Source organism: Oncorhynchus clarkii, chromosome 18 (assembly GCF_045791955.1).
Source record: "Oncorhynchus clarkii lewisi isolate Uvic-CL-2024 chromosome 18, UVic_Ocla_1.0, whole genome shotgun sequence".
Lineage (NCBI taxonomy): Eukaryota > Metazoa > Chordata > Actinopteri > Salmoniformes > Salmonidae > Oncorhynchus > Oncorhynchus clarkii.
The window spans coordinates 22,934,885-22,949,898 of record NC_092164.1 but is presented as its reverse complement, the minus strand read 5'-3'; the positions used below and the strand labels follow the sequence as shown (position 1 = coordinate 22,949,898).

Genomic DNA, 15,014 nt, shown 5'->3' with positions numbered 1-15,014 from the left:
ATGTACCCCGAATAGTCATGTATTGACCATTTTGTGAATTTCCTTCGGCCCCTTGGTGGACCTGAGAACACACAGCATTATACTCTGGCCAATGAACAAAATGCCATAGCAGATGTTTTATATAGGCCTACACACCCATTTTTAATACATATTCCTTCATCTGTACCTTGCAGGCAGAGAGAAGCGTGAAGCCCTGAACTGCAGGACGATCCGTCACTTTGAGAACAAGTTTGTGGTCGAGACAATCATCTGTGAGCCTTAAAGTGAAAGGGGACTGGCTGCTTCAGACAATCCATGTATAGTTTCACTCACTGTCTGCAGTGAGATTTTTAACCCTTCTCTCTCTCCCATATCACCCCTCATAGATCCTTTACTCTTCTGTACTGCTGGTAGTTTTGAGAGTTGTCAAATTTAAGTCCAGATGATTCCAAGTCAATACTGTTGTATAAAACTAATGAATTTTTCACTTTGTGTAAAGTACCATTTTCATTTGGGGGCAACTCTTCTCTTCAAATAATAAGATATGTGTTCAACTTTTCTTTACTCTGGGGTTTATTATTGTTAGTGTTTAAACGGACACTTAACAGTGTAATTAACTGACTTATCAGGTATAACTAGATTGAAATATAAACTCAATGAGAATATGCTTACAAAAATCATTCATTTTCTATGCTAAAGTATCTGCTGTCACAAGTACAGTGGGATGAAACAAGAGGAATCTCATACCCCACAGGTCCGTCTGAAAACAGAGCACGTGGTAACTAACATGTTAATATAGTCTGTAAAAAGGAAGATTAATACCACAATAAATCTTAATCGTTTTATTGGTTTTTGTTCTCATGGTTTTACAAATATGATATTTCTAAAGTTAAACTTTTTTACTGTGCAACACAATGGCATTATGGACTGTTTTTACTTGACATCCAGAGAGATCTTGGTCTGAGGGAATAGAACACTTGTTCTTACACATTAAATGAATGGCTCCTCCTGGAGTAGTCAAATCCCATAACTTTATTGATCTTCAGATGTTGGGATAAAAATTGCCATGGATTTAGCTTACACTTTAGTCTTTGGATGAGGCTGGTTTAGTAGTACCTGGGGTTGCATTAAGCGTTGCACAGCATTGTGGAACATTGCAGATAGAAATGTTCTGAATAGAGCTGACATGAGTCCTTATGCTACATGTCAGAGGCATGTTTATTCTACATAACATATCTGAATATTCAAAAAGGTTGTGCTTCACTGACCTTGCCCCTAGGGTCCAGTTCTGGGGCTGCCTTGTGAAGGGCCAACTGGGTTTCAGACACCACTACATATTACGAAAAATGGCATGCAAGAACAGACGCACTTTCAATAAAAAATAAGGATTTGACTGACAGACAAGCACAGAGCCCTCAGACACGGCCAAGCACATTGGAAATAATACTTGTACCTCAAACACTCAATGCATCGATTTTGGTGCCGGTTTGTAATCAACGGCCGGCTTTTATGCTCATTTTAATTAGTCCTCATCCGAGGCAGTAATACAGCTTAATTTTATAATTTCAGTAACAATTATCTTACTACAAATGTGCTTTCAATTCCAAACAACTCAAAGATCTACATTTTCAAACCCATCCCACTGGCTATTTTTATTGCAAATGGAAGTGATACCTTACACACACACACTTCAATATGGCACAAGCTTCCTTTATCACCTCCTATAAATGCATCATGAAACCCCACCTGTCAACGATGGTAATATGGGTGAATATTTAAAACCAAACCAATAACCACACCATATCTAAAATATTAAGACAGGAATAATAATATAGCAGAAAAGGAGACTAATGAATATTTTTTTTCCCAAAAACATGCAGTCTGCCACCCTTTGAGGTCCCACTACAATAAGAATGAAATATTGAAATCGTTGATGCAAATGAGTGGCCAGAATGTTTGTCTACCTAAAAGGTGGCTTCCTGACAGTCCCTCTACCAAGACAGGCAAAATCAATCTCTTCTGTCTTGGTTACAAGGTGAGGCAGTGACTTAAGACACTACTTTTGCAATTTGAGTTATCCTTTCTACTTTGGGCCAGACGGCTATCTCAGTGTTTCTCAAACTTGTTTTGTGCCATTGAAGCTGTCTTCAATTAGAGCTGACCAAATCAGTGTCGTCATCTCAGGGACCAAAGGTTGAGAAACAACTGCTCTACCTAACTATCCTGATACTAGAACTGGCCTGTGAAGTGAGGCAAGTGAAGTAGTGACTGAGCATGCTCTAAGCCCTAGTGTTTTAAGCTGCCCTAGCTAGCCTGGGGCCAGAACCAATTCATTAACTACTGAATCCAAACTGAAGAGAGTTTCATAGTTCTTTTCCCCCCCAGTCTTACCCACCACTAATGTCTATGTTTTGTCAGGGACTGTCAAGCTTTGTGTCGCCAAACTTGACATCATATAAAGTTGAAGCGCAACAGTCCATCTCATCCTACTAACCAATAGGAGCTCCTGGTTTTAAATAAAATAAAATATGAGTCTAGAAAGGCTCTGGGAATGTCAGGAGAGAAAATATTGGAAAGCATTCTCATCTAGTGTCTTCTCTTGGGCTGAGAGTAGAGAACTTCATCGGGATCATCTGACACCTATTTCTATCCTTAAATCAGCAGCCTTGCCCGCCGTACCGTCCCTCCCTATATAATACATGGTCCAAATAAATACAACTTTAAAATAAGCGCAAACGGGCAAAAGGAAATGAGAAAAATATTTTTTTAAATCACAATAATCCTTGTGGCCTTCCTTATAATAATAGTAAAGACAAAATGAAGCCCTAATAGTACATACAAAAACCACCACCATACAGTCTCATATCATTCAAAAACACAGGGAATATCTACAAGTGGGCGTTGTACAATGTACTTCATCTGGTAGACCGGTTGAGGATAGTTGTATACTCTTCATGAACGCTCATCTCTTCCTCGTTAACTTCCTCAATGTGATCATGCTCTGCCTAACAAAGTCTTTGACCTTCCTATCTACACCTCTCCTCAGTCGGTGTAGTGCATGATGGACTCGACGTAGTTCCCGGGGAAGAGGCCGGTGGTGCCACTCATCGTTCCTTCGTACCAGCCGTCGTCGTTCTTCTTGATGACGTAGATGATGGCGCCCTCGTTGAAGGACAGCTCATCCTCCTTGTCCGCCGCATAGTCGTAGATCGCCACCACTGTGCACCAATGAGAGAGGAGGATGTTAGAGGAACGAAGAGGTCAGGGGAGATGGGTAGAGGACAGGGAGATGAGGGCGAAAGACAGAGGGAAGTGGAAGTGGACAGGGCAGGGGTTAGATCAGGGTGGCAGAGAGAATCACTCGCTACCTTTCTCCATGTAGGTGCGTGGGGCCCACGGGGGGTCCTCCTCTGCGTAGGGATCACTGTACTCCACAACGGCCGACTCTTCCTCCTCCTCATCATCATCATCCTCATAGTCCTCTGGAGGTGGAGGGGGCGGGGTGGGTTCCTCAAACACAGCTTCTTCTATGGGGGGCGGGGGAGGGGGAACGTCTGAGACTGGGGGGGGGGGGGGGTTACAACAGTCAGAAACCACCATGCCTACATTCCACTGGTTGGTTAGTTACATGTTGACAGACACTGGCATTCCCATGCATGTGGCATAGGGCTGCAGTGGTTGTTTGGGTATCCATGCTGAAAGTGTAAAGAAAAACTGGGGGAAAGGAGAACAATTTCAACGTGCACAGATGAGAAGTTTATTTTTTATCGAAGTTGATGGATAGTTCAGCTTTGAAGTATCGACAAAAATAGACTCACTTCGTGAGTAAAATAAACACATGCACGAGGGAGCAACTGCGAAGACGAGGCAACAAGGCAGAGGAGCTAAAAGCCACTTACTGGTCTCCTGTACCCGAGCCACAAAGCCCATCAGAGGGAGCTGGGGAGTGATCTGCATGGACGGGGGAGGGGGGGCAACAAGAGGACCTGCTACAGACACACCACACCACAGGAGAAGCGGGGAGAGCGAGAGAGGAGAAAGAAAGAGGGAAGAAAAAGAGCAGCAGATTGTAATTAGGTAAGAAAGGAGAGGAAGGCAGAAAGAGAGATGTGGTGGAATTAGAATTTAGAACATGATAGAAGCCAGTTAGATCAGTAGGCAGACTAGGCATTAAAAAGGGCTAAATCAAGAGCAGGAATCCTTTCACACAAAAAAAGACAGCGAGCTGCCGGGACCTAGGCGCTTTGTGCCTTCCCATAGGTTCACCTGTCTGCTGAAATCAAATGGCGTTTTCGTGTATGAATTTAATACTCTGAGGTTCTGAGAACTCACAAAATGACAGTTTGCTTCCACAAGATTTAAAACTTTTGTCAGCTAGTATTTAATGTTTTTTAACCAAACTCTCAGCCAAGTAACAGAAATAATTTGGGTCGGTATACATTTTGTTCCTACAAATGAGTTACAGGATGGACCAGGAGCCCAAACGCTCCAGGATCCAAACCAGACAGTAATATATGAAAGAAATCTCTCAAATGCAGACTCAATATCTAAACACAAAAGACAATTTGCGTTCTGGTAGGAGTGATAGTGTTGCTGGTCAGGGCTGTTACCTGGGACCTGGTTGAAGTGGGGTCCTCCGTTGGGCTGGTTCAGGGCCAGGGGCATGTTGGAGTTGGGCTGGCCCGTCAATGACGCGGGCCGGCGGTACGGCAGAGACCCCCCCACCGCAGGAGGGTTCAGTGGTTGCACCGGTCGGTTCATGCTGAAGAACTGGGGGGCACCTGGGGTACAGACAGCATAGGGAACAAGAGAGATTTTGGTACGGTGTAGCTATGTCGCTGAACTTAGCACTTCTGGTTCCCGTCACATGATGCACTTAATTAATGGGATCAATTTAAGCACTTTGCTGTTTTTGGTATTCAGACATCGTCAAAGACCCTTTTCAACATCACTTACTGTAAGAACACAAGAACAATTTAACTCATGCACAAGTTGTGATGATAGCATGCAGGTGGTGACAGAGAGTTGCCCTAAGGAGGGAATGAGAGACGCCCAGAGGAAAAAGGAAAAGACAGAGTGACAGATCAGACAGTGAGAGGGAGATCAGACAGTGAGAGGGAGGGTGATGGAGGAATTCTGATCATGCAGGGGTGGAGAATGACTGGCCCACGTGACAACATGCCTGCTGGTACACAGACAGATACAGGTCCTGGGATGATGGGAGAGATGGATGTGATCCTGGGATGATGGGAGAGATGGATGTGATGCAGGGGTGGTGGTGGTGGGACACTCACCTTGTGCGGGGGTGCTGAAAGCAGCAGGGCCGGTGCTAGTGACGGCAGTGGGGAGCTGGGGTGGGGGAGGGGGCACGGGTGGACCCTCAGGAGGGGGAGTGGGGGAAGGGTTAGGAGCTAGAGAGAGTACAGGGAGGCCATCAGGTGGGACTGGAGTAGTGGTGGTAGTGGGAGGTGGCTTAGCAGGGTTGGGAAGGGCAGGGGCAGTACCTGCACCATCAGCAGGTGGGAAAGGGAGGAAGGCAGTAGAAAAAAGAGGAAAGGAAAAGGAAAGACAGGAGAAGGAGATAAAGACAGGTGCTCAGACACTATGAAGGAAGGAGAGAGTTTAAAGCAGTCTGACAGACCGTATTGCTCTTTAGAGAGCTAGTAGGCGGACAGTGGGCAGGGCATGGGTCCAGACCTTACCTGGGAATGCTGTGGGGGGCGGGGCAGGCGTTGGCACGGCGATAGGCAAGCCCACGGAGCCGCTGCCGCTATTCTCTCTGCTGCTGCTCCGGCTGCTGCTGCTGGGGTGGCTGCCTCCACTGCTGCCACTACTAATGATGTCACATAGCCCATCACATAACCATAACATAATAAACATAATCAACACCCGCTTGCATTAAGTCATTTACCGTCTAGATTAGAGGTTATATATACACTTTGTAGGGCCGGTTTCCCAGATACAGATTAAGCCTACTACTGGACTAAAAAGTAGTGTGATTTTTTTTGTCCAGAACTAGGTTTAATCTGTGGTGGAGGAAACCGGCCCTTAGAGCCCTATTGGTATCAGAGGACCTGCAAGCACAACCTACCAAACCAGACTCTCCTGGCCCAAAATCCTGCCCCCCACCTACCTAGCACTGGATGGATTTAAATGAACAGCTCTGCTTTGAGATGACATGTACAGCAATAAAGAAATGAATAAAACGTCACAGATTACAACATGACATTTAGCGGTGGTCCATTAGTGAGACATGACGTGACAAAGACAGAGGCGCCACAAAGCTGGAGGCATCTGAAGAAAATCAAGGCGAGAATAAAAAGAGGAGACTGGAGACAGGGAATGAGTGAGAAACTGGATGGATGGAAGAAAGGCCCAACGCATAGATAGATAGTTCTTTCAGCTCAACCTGTCTGTTTAATTTAAGCCAAGGTCAACCATTGCTACTATTAGTTTTAACGTCAGTTTCAAACGTAATAATGTGCTCAGAAGGAAATAGAAGGGACTGACAGAGAAAAGGGATCAGCTGAATTACAAAGCCCAAGCTTCAATTCTCTGGTGGCAGATACTCTGTCATGTAGTCCTAAAGATCTTGTTCTCACTGCCTGGTAGGAGCCTCAGTGACACCCAGAGCTGCTCGTGTTTATCTCATCTGAATTTCCTCCGCTGTTACGCAGGTGATAAAGAAACATATTTGAATACATGCCTATCTGAGCTGTACGTTCGTTCTGTGTGCTTGGTGTAGTGCCTATTCAAAGTGTTTCAGACCAGTTTTTTGGTGATATTATTATATTAAGTCCTGTGGGTAGGGCTGGGGGGAAAAGGAGTTTAGTAGCATGTAGCTACAGTGTCTGTAATCTATTGCAGCAGATCTTTACAACAGGGCAGTTGAATCTAAGCGTGTCTATTCAGTGAGTCCAGGGCCGCTCGAAGTGTGTTCTAGACGTGTTTTTAGCTAGCGGTGTGCTGGGAGCATGCGGGGCGGGGTACCTGTACGTGCGGTTCCTCTGATTAACAGACGCAGTGCGTGCAGGGCTCTGCTGTGGGGGCGCCATGTTGCCATGGCGCGTCGGGCTCGAGACGTAGTCGTTAGGGACAACGGGAGGACGCACCGGCTCGAGTGTCCTATAGGGGGAGTGGCGCCTGCGAGGGGAGGGGTATGAGAGGAGTTTAACATCCACAAGTGAGAGGGGGGGGGGGGACAAGAAAAGGAGGACAAACATGGGAACCAAAATAAATAAAAACCAGTGCAAACTCAAAATGGGGTGTAGGTGGGAAAAGGCATTAAATGCATCAGTTGTGTCCACAGCTGCTGCTGCTTCAGTTCTTACACAGACCAACATCAACCGAGGACAGTGATGTCTATTGATGTGCTGCAGTGGAATAAAAAGCCTCAAAAGTGTGGATGAGCAGCCAAGTCTTTTCTCCCCCTGTGCTTGTTTAAGGGATGGAACGCTGAGCGCTGTTGCCATGGAGAGCATGAACAGCCTGAATTAGAGTTGAGGGGGGAGGAGTCACATGACATCACACATATGGGGGGGGGGGGGGGGAACAAAAGCAACCAAAACACCACAGACAGAGATGCCTCCTCTACACCAGAGACTGGACTAGGGCAGTGTGTCATGGACATGGACTAGGGCAGTGTGTCATGACATGCGTCTCGTTTTAGGGGGGGACATGTTTGAAGGTTACACACACAAACACACAGCACTTAAACTTTAGAAGAGCCATAAAACACAATGTCATAAACCATTACATACATCACTGTTATGGACAGGTCTGTAGAGGGCGATACAAACTGGACAGGGACACATAACAGGACAGAGCAACAATAACAGTAGCCCATAATGTCAAGTAACAGATTTGAAGATACCCATTCACTGGAATGACCTCACATCTGAAGAAATTAGGTATGCACATTAATTAGATCAACAAACAGAATATAATGTGCCACAGGCTAGCTTTGACCTTTCACAAAGAGGTCTGCTCCGGACCTTAACTAAATGTCACTGAAGGTCACTGCTGGGTGGTGAGGGGGTAGCCTGGTCCCTAGCCCTAGAGGGACACTACAGCAATCTGTAGTACAAAGGGACACCTGGTGCCTGGATGATCAGATCTTGTCCATTGATGAACGTGTTTTAGATGTCTGATCGTGGTTGGCTGAGACTGAAAGCATGTTTTTCTCGAGGACATGAGCAGCATGGACAGGGGTTGTGGTACCTGCCACATCTACATACCCAATGGTTCCCTTCCCTGACATGGGTGGACTGGGGGGCTTCTGTGTGGGTGGGTTGGTGCGTGGGAGACCTGCGGCTCCAGCCTTTATGTTCTGAGCACTGGCCTGTAGGACATGGTGAGAGGTTACAAAAACAACAACAGGGAAGTACTAGTCAACAGAGCAACAACATAACCTGGGATCAGACAAAACACACTCTGGTCTTACACGCATACCAACTTTGTTTTTAGAGTTTTAAATTTAGTTAGAAATCCTTACCTTAAACCTTAGCAACCACTAGGTTCATTTTAAAGGCAAATAAGTGATGCAAAGAGAGAGAGAGAGTGAGAGAGAGAGAAAGAGGATTAGTGACTAATAGTGAGAAAATGCACAGAAACACATGTAGCAATGTTATAGGCCTACAGTCCACAGATGTTGTTAGGGAAGCAGCGAACAAGTCACACACTGTCCTAGACAAAGTGACTCACACCGGTACCACCACGCCCTCGTGCTGATCCCAAGGGCCTACTACTGTCTTTGTACCAAACAGGGGGGGAGTTTCCCCCCAAAACACTTGTTGCACTAAGATCAGTGTATGTCCATGATCTTAGTGCTACAAAAAAGGTTGATGATAACTCACTCCAGTACAAAAACAAGACGTACTACTATCATCAAGAATCCAGTTGGTAACCGTCAATGCCCCACTGCTCCCTACCTTGACGCCGTGGCCCATGTCATCCAGCAGGCTGTAGTCAATTGGCTTGCGGATGTAGCGCACCGGCCTCTCTGGATTGGCCGGAGCAATGATCTTGTGCGTGCGAGAGGTGTTCTTATTGGTGGTCAGGATGCCAATCTCCCGCCTTGCCACTTTCTCTTTGTGGATGTCCACTGTCTGGGGCCGCACAAGGGGGAGAAATACAGTTAAGTCTATTTCTTGACAGACTTGAACAAAACAGCATGTTGAACTATGCTTATCGTTTCGAATCAGGTATTCTTAGGCTATATGGATGTGTGTGTATTTTGCAATGTGTGCGTGCGTGCGTATATATATATATATATATATATATATATGCACACACACACACACAGTGTGTTCCACGTCCCGGCAGCACAGTACCTGTGAGATGTGGTTGATGGAGGACTCCATGCGGCGGAGCTGGGAGGCCTGAATGTCAAGCATCTGCAGGACATTGTTGGCCAAGGTGTTAATCAGGTAGGCTACGCTGGCCAGGGACTGGGTGGTGTAGTTCTTAGTCTCCTCCAATGCTCTGTGCTTATCTGGTGACTAAGGAGTGAGAGTGCGAGAGAGGATAAACAGATAGACATCAGTAACAGAGAAACGAGAGTAGAGAGACAATAAGAAAACAACAAAGCCAAGCAGCATAAAAAAGGAGAGCATCGACATCATATAAATAGGATCTTGCAGGGGCTGAAGGATGACTAGGCAAGCTAAGGCCATATGTTTTCAGAGGGAAACAATTTCCTGGAGATGACGCTGTCCTTGCTTTTCTGAAAAAGACTTCCCTTGTCGACAGTATGTACTGAATGACATTACTTTTCTCAAAGGTCAACCCTCGACCCTCCCCCGTCTGCCATGGATGGTGTGTTAAAGACAGACAATGCATGGCTTCTGGCATGTGTTTCTCTGCTGCTCATTAAGAAAAAAACAAGATTTCAGTCTTGGTGGTGTGTTTCAATGCGGCAGTTACTGATGTTTGCCCCCATGAGACACCATAGGAACAAAGCCAGCATTACTTCTTCAAAATAGTCAATGATTCTACAAACAAGAAATAAGTAATTAATTGACATTTTAGTCACGCAGTTTAACATCTAGTTACGGTGTTTGGTGCAGTATTTCTTAAGTAAAAACAAAAATGCGCGACGTGTGGTCTTATGTAAACAAAATCAGATCCGCTGCACTGACGAGAAGGTCTGTCTCACTGTCTGCGGTAGGATTAGATAGAGCGCAATCACCGCAGCTGTGTATACCGGGTTAGAGAGCAAGTGAGCATTGTCGAAACTCACTTACAAAACTCATTGTGGACGAGACCAACTTTATGAACAAAATTATCCCATTTACACTTTGTAGTCAATTTTGACACTACAATAAATGTGTCTGACTAATAGATGTCACGTAGGCCGTTTTCTATCAGAGAAGTTGTTTACGTGTCAAATAACTTGTTGACCAACCAGCACCTGAATAGGACTGCACGTCACATAATTGAACGCGTTCATATATTTTTTACGTAGTTATTACACATTGGTTACACTATCACTCGTATTTCATATGTCATCAATTCGTATGCTACGATGCTGGTGAAGTTGTCTCGCGCAACTACCTGCTGTTCATAAAAAAAAGCTAGCTTGCTCATGGATGCAAAACATTGTTCTTCCCCAAAAACATAGCAAAACGACAATCTGTTTCAGTCGCGATGGTTAGCTAGCTAACTAAATAGCTAGGCGTCATCATCTAAAATAACCCTAATTTATAAGACAGTTCTTATTTGATTAATGGTGGTCAGACCCATCTATGTGAAGCTAGCCACAATAGTGGACTTTGCGGTTAGCCTTCAAAGTAAAAAGTATGTAATTGACAGTGATGCAAATGCATACAAATAATAGAACCATGCCATAATTGAATAGATCAAGCTAAATGAGGTTGGAATGTTATATAAAAATCAAAAAAATACCATTTGTTAATTTAACAAGATTCTGTTGCAATCACACTGGATGTATTATACTTTAGAATTGCATTGGGGGCATACATATTTCACTTACCTATGGATTGTGGCTCAATGACATGGAGTACCAGTCTACTCCAGTGACACCCAGAGAACATTAGCATCGTAGCTCTTATTGCGGGACTCTGAAACAACTGAATTGAGCCACATTTATTGTCAAGCTATATGTATTGAACAATATTCATGAGGAAAAACAATACTGCTTGGATGTTTTGGAGTCTGATAAGTGAGGATGTTGGGAAAAAATATATTGGGTATTGAGTAGACTGTTGTTACCCCATTTCATTGGTCCCCAATCCTTAGATAAAGCTGTACAGTGCAAAATGAATGTCAATACTAACAATAGGCTGACAAGGGAGGTGATTTCAGTCACAGTCCCGCAATACAAACTCTAATATTTTATTTATTTGACCTTTATTTAACTAGACAAGTCAGTTAAGAACAAATTCTTATTTTTTGTTGTTTTCCTATTGAAATTGAACTTCAGTTCATGAAAGTAAATAGCTAGCCAGCTACTTAACCCTGTTGCCCAAAGCTAACGTTATAAGCAGCCAGCTAGCTTCATCTGACGAGTGAGGCTCGACCTGACCGGGTTATGTGTTGCATCATGCTGATGGCAGTCAGGATTTGGCATAAGCAGCATGAGCCCATCCTGCCTGGTGTCAATGGTACAGGCGAGTGGCAGTGGTGTAGGGAATGTTTTCCTGGTACATGTTAGGTCCCTGGATACCAACCGAGCAACATTTACATTCCCCGAAGAACTCCAGCTGTTCTGGATGCAAACGGAGTCCAACCCAGTACTAGATGGGAGTACCTAATAAACAGGCAATGAAGTGTATGTGTAAGTAACCAATAAAATGAGATTTGACGGAAAAGGTTAAAGGAGAAGGATAGGTTACAACGACAACGAGCCAACTGGCAGGCTGCTACTTAATATTCTGAATAGAGTTATTTGTAACTGTTGGATTAGAAAGTGCATGCACTGCATCGGCTGCAGAGAACATGATAACACAGTCGTCCGGAATAGCATCGGACATCACACTCTCTGCAGCTGATGTGAGTAAGACCTTCAAACAGGACAACATTCAGAAGGCCGCTGGGCCAGACGGATTACCAGGACGTGTACTCCGAGCATGCACTGACCAACTGGCTTCACTGACATTTTCAACCTCTCCCTGTGAGTCTGTAACCGTAGCACTCACGTCTGTAGCCATGAAAGACTTTGAAAGGCTGGTCATGGCTCACATCAACACCATTATCCCAGAAACCCCTAGACCCACTCCAATTTGCATACCGCACCAACAAACCATCAGATGATGCAATCGCTATTGCACTCCACATTGCCCTCTCACACCTGGACAAAAGGAACACATATGTGAAAATGCTATTCAATGACTACAGATCAGAGTTCAACACAATAGTGCCCTCAAAGCTCAATAAGCTAAGGACCCTGGGACTAAACACCTCCCTCTGCAACTGGATCCTGGACTTCCTGACGGGCTTCCCACAGGTGGTAATGGGTAGGTAACAACACATCCGCCACGCTGATCCTCAACACAGGGGCCCCTCAGGGGTGCGTGCTCAGTACCCTCCTGTACTCCCTGTTCACTCATGACTGCAAGGCCAGGCATGACTCCAACACCATCATTACGTTTGCTGATGACAACAGGGGTAGGCCTGATCACCAACAATGATGAGACAGCCTATAGGGAGGAGGTAAGAGACCTGACCTTGTGGTGCAGGGACAACAACCTCTTCCTCAATGTGATCAAGACAAAGGAGATGATTGTGGACTACAGGAAAAGGAGGACCGAGCACACCCCCATTCTCATTGACAGGAAACTGAAAATATTTGGCATGGGTCCTCAGATCCTCAAAAGGTTTTAGAGCCGCACCATCGAGAGCATCCTGACAGGTTGCATCACTACCTGGTATGGCAACTGCTCGGCCTCCAACTGCTAGGCTCTACAGAGGGTAGTGTGTACAGCCCAGTACATTACTGGGGCCAAGCGTCCTGCCATCCAGGACCTCTATACCAGGCGGTGTCAGAGAAAGGCCCTAAAAATTGTCAGACTCCAGCCACCCTAGTCATAGACTGTTCTCTCTGCTACCGCACGGCAAGCAGTACCGGAGAGCCAAGTCTAAGTCCAAGAGGCTTCTAAACAGCTTCCACCACCAAGCCATAAGACTCCTTAACAGCTAATCAAATGGCAACGTTACCATCTATGCATAGTCACTTTAATAACTCTACCTACATGTACACATTACCTCAATTATCGAGACACCGGTACCCCCTGTACATAGCCCCGTTATTGTTATTTACTGCTGCTCTTTAATTGTTAGTTATTCTTCTCTTACTCTTTTTTTTTTTTATTTTCTTAAAACTGCATTGTTTGTTAAGGGCTTGTAAGTAAGCATTTCACTGTAAGGTCTATCTATACCTGTTGTATTCGGGCGCATGTGGCAAATAACATTTAAATTGCAGCCTCAGTTAGCCTAGCTAGCTAACGTTAGCTAGCTTCTCCCGGTTTGATGCAGTCCTAGACAGGTACTACATAATCATATTTGATGATAAATAACCTAGTCGGCTTGGATGGTTGCTGTCTCATCTCTCCCTCCTACCTCCCCAAGTCACTTGCTCAAAGTATGGCCCCTCCCCCGCCTGCTATAGCAGCACCTCTCTCCCTCTTGGCTTTATCAGCTCCAGTTAATTAAGTCGCTTAAAAACATGATTTTCTGCTGCTTCCATCACTCGGATCAGATCGGCCCTGGATTCTTCCGGTCTAAATGGAATGGGTGTATTGTCCTCGGGTCCGTCCAGAACGGGTTTCTATATTTAAAAAAATGAATTTATGCATATCGAGTCACGGTGGGAAAGTCCCAGATCCATTTCGGAACAGGCCCAACTTTTGGGACCCGTGAAGACCTCTAGTTCCAGGGCAGTGGCACTATTGACAAACGTTTCACACTCGGTGTCAGAGCCGCACTTTATATTAGAAAAAACGTAGAAAAAACGTACTTCATGGCATGGGTAACGTTATGAACCACCAGTAGTCTATGAAACACCGATTTTCCCACTGTACAGTCAGTAGTACAAGAAGTTCGGCATTGGTGATACAGGATGTCCGATCCAATTTGCTTGTGTTGTGTTTTGGCACATAACACATAATAAGGCTATAACATTAGCTAGCTAACGCTAAGTATTGGCAGGAGAAGAACGCTTACAAGTGCCACACATATTATATATATATTTTTCTTCACGACCAATGTTTACAGCCTGCTAATGTTGACACGAATTGGGAATTTCAAACCCCTACCACTGGAGAATTTGACAGTAATGGCAGCGCAGCTAACTAGAAACCGTGGCTAACGTTAGTTGGAATTAGTTAGCTATAGTCATAATTCGTTTACTTATGGCTCCTTTGATTCTCTTCTGGTATCAGAACGTGTACCAACATTTTAAATCCAATTCCTTAGCTGAATACCTTGTTGTATACCCCATCACGACACAGTCAATCATGAAACCAGCTGTGCCCAGATAATGCTAGCTGAGCTAGCACGAATTATTTGGTTGGAGGTAAATAGCTAACAACTAAATAAACGTTTGATAAATTACGATACATGTATGACGGTTGGAGAACAGCAACCAATGTTTTCATATTAGGAAAAACATAGCTACGTTCTGCATAAAGTAGCTAACTAAGGTTAGCTAGCTATCTATAGCCTAGCTTGGTCGCGCTAACAGGAGCACCCTTGCAGTGGAGTAGCTGCACCTCATCGGCATAACTCGTAGCCATCACTTCGCCCACCGTCAAAGATGATAGTCGTAGAATATATAATTGATAATGTTATAAAGTATCATTACCTGAACATAGTTGCTTTCGCAATACTCGGCAACTCTTTCTAAATTGGTAAAACTATCTAATAATGCACTACGTCCAGCTGGAATCTCCTCTTCCAAAAGCATTTGTAACTCCGCCATTTTCACATCTTTAGCAATCAATGCATGCCAGATCGCAGCCTCTCCAACGCTCCTGCAGAAGTGGCGTTGGGCATCCCAACTATGACGGAGTGTATGA

The 15,014-nt window shown here is 44.8% G+C and overlaps 2 protein-coding genes across 20 annotated transcripts in view; one reads left to right on the top strand and one right to left on the bottom strand.

The window, feature by feature from the left end:
- Nucleotides 1-806, top strand: part of LOC139373224 (integral membrane protein 2B-like) — a 9,266-nt gene extending 8,460 nt beyond the window's left edge. For all 4 annotated transcript variants that reach the window (XM_071113481.1, XM_071113479.1, XM_071113478.1 and 1 more), the window contains one exon: nucleotides 174-806. In XM_071113481.1, the coding sequence (XP_070969582.1) occupies nucleotides 174-262 (89 nt within the window). In that variant the 3' untranslated portion in view covers nucleotides 263-806. The remainder of the gene's footprint in view (nucleotides 1-173) is intronic.
- LOC139373222 (abl interactor 2-like) lies at nucleotides 799-15,014 on the bottom strand. Of its 16 annotated transcripts, none has more exons than XM_071113460.1 (12): nucleotides 14,801-14,970; nucleotides 9,312-9,479; nucleotides 8,910-9,086; nucleotides 8,474-8,491; nucleotides 8,217-8,320; nucleotides 6,970-7,122; nucleotides 5,682-5,812; nucleotides 5,274-5,483; nucleotides 4,590-4,760; nucleotides 3,879-3,968; nucleotides 3,348-3,539; nucleotides 799-3,197 (listed from the first exon to the last, which is right to left on the bottom strand). In XM_071113460.1, the coding sequence occupies exons 1-12, from the start codon at nucleotides 14,915-14,917 to the stop codon at nucleotides 3,022-3,024; spliced, it is 1,707 nt and encodes a 568-aa protein (XP_070969561.1). In that variant the 5' UTR covers nucleotides 14,918-14,970; the 3' UTR covers nucleotides 799-3,021. The 16 variants fall into 16 exon arrangements, with proteins under 16 accessions (XP_070969561.1, XP_070969562.1, XP_070969564.1 ...); XM_071113461.1 differs by having other exon boundaries at nucleotides 3,879-3,965; XM_071113463.1 differs by lacking the exon at nucleotides 3,879-3,968.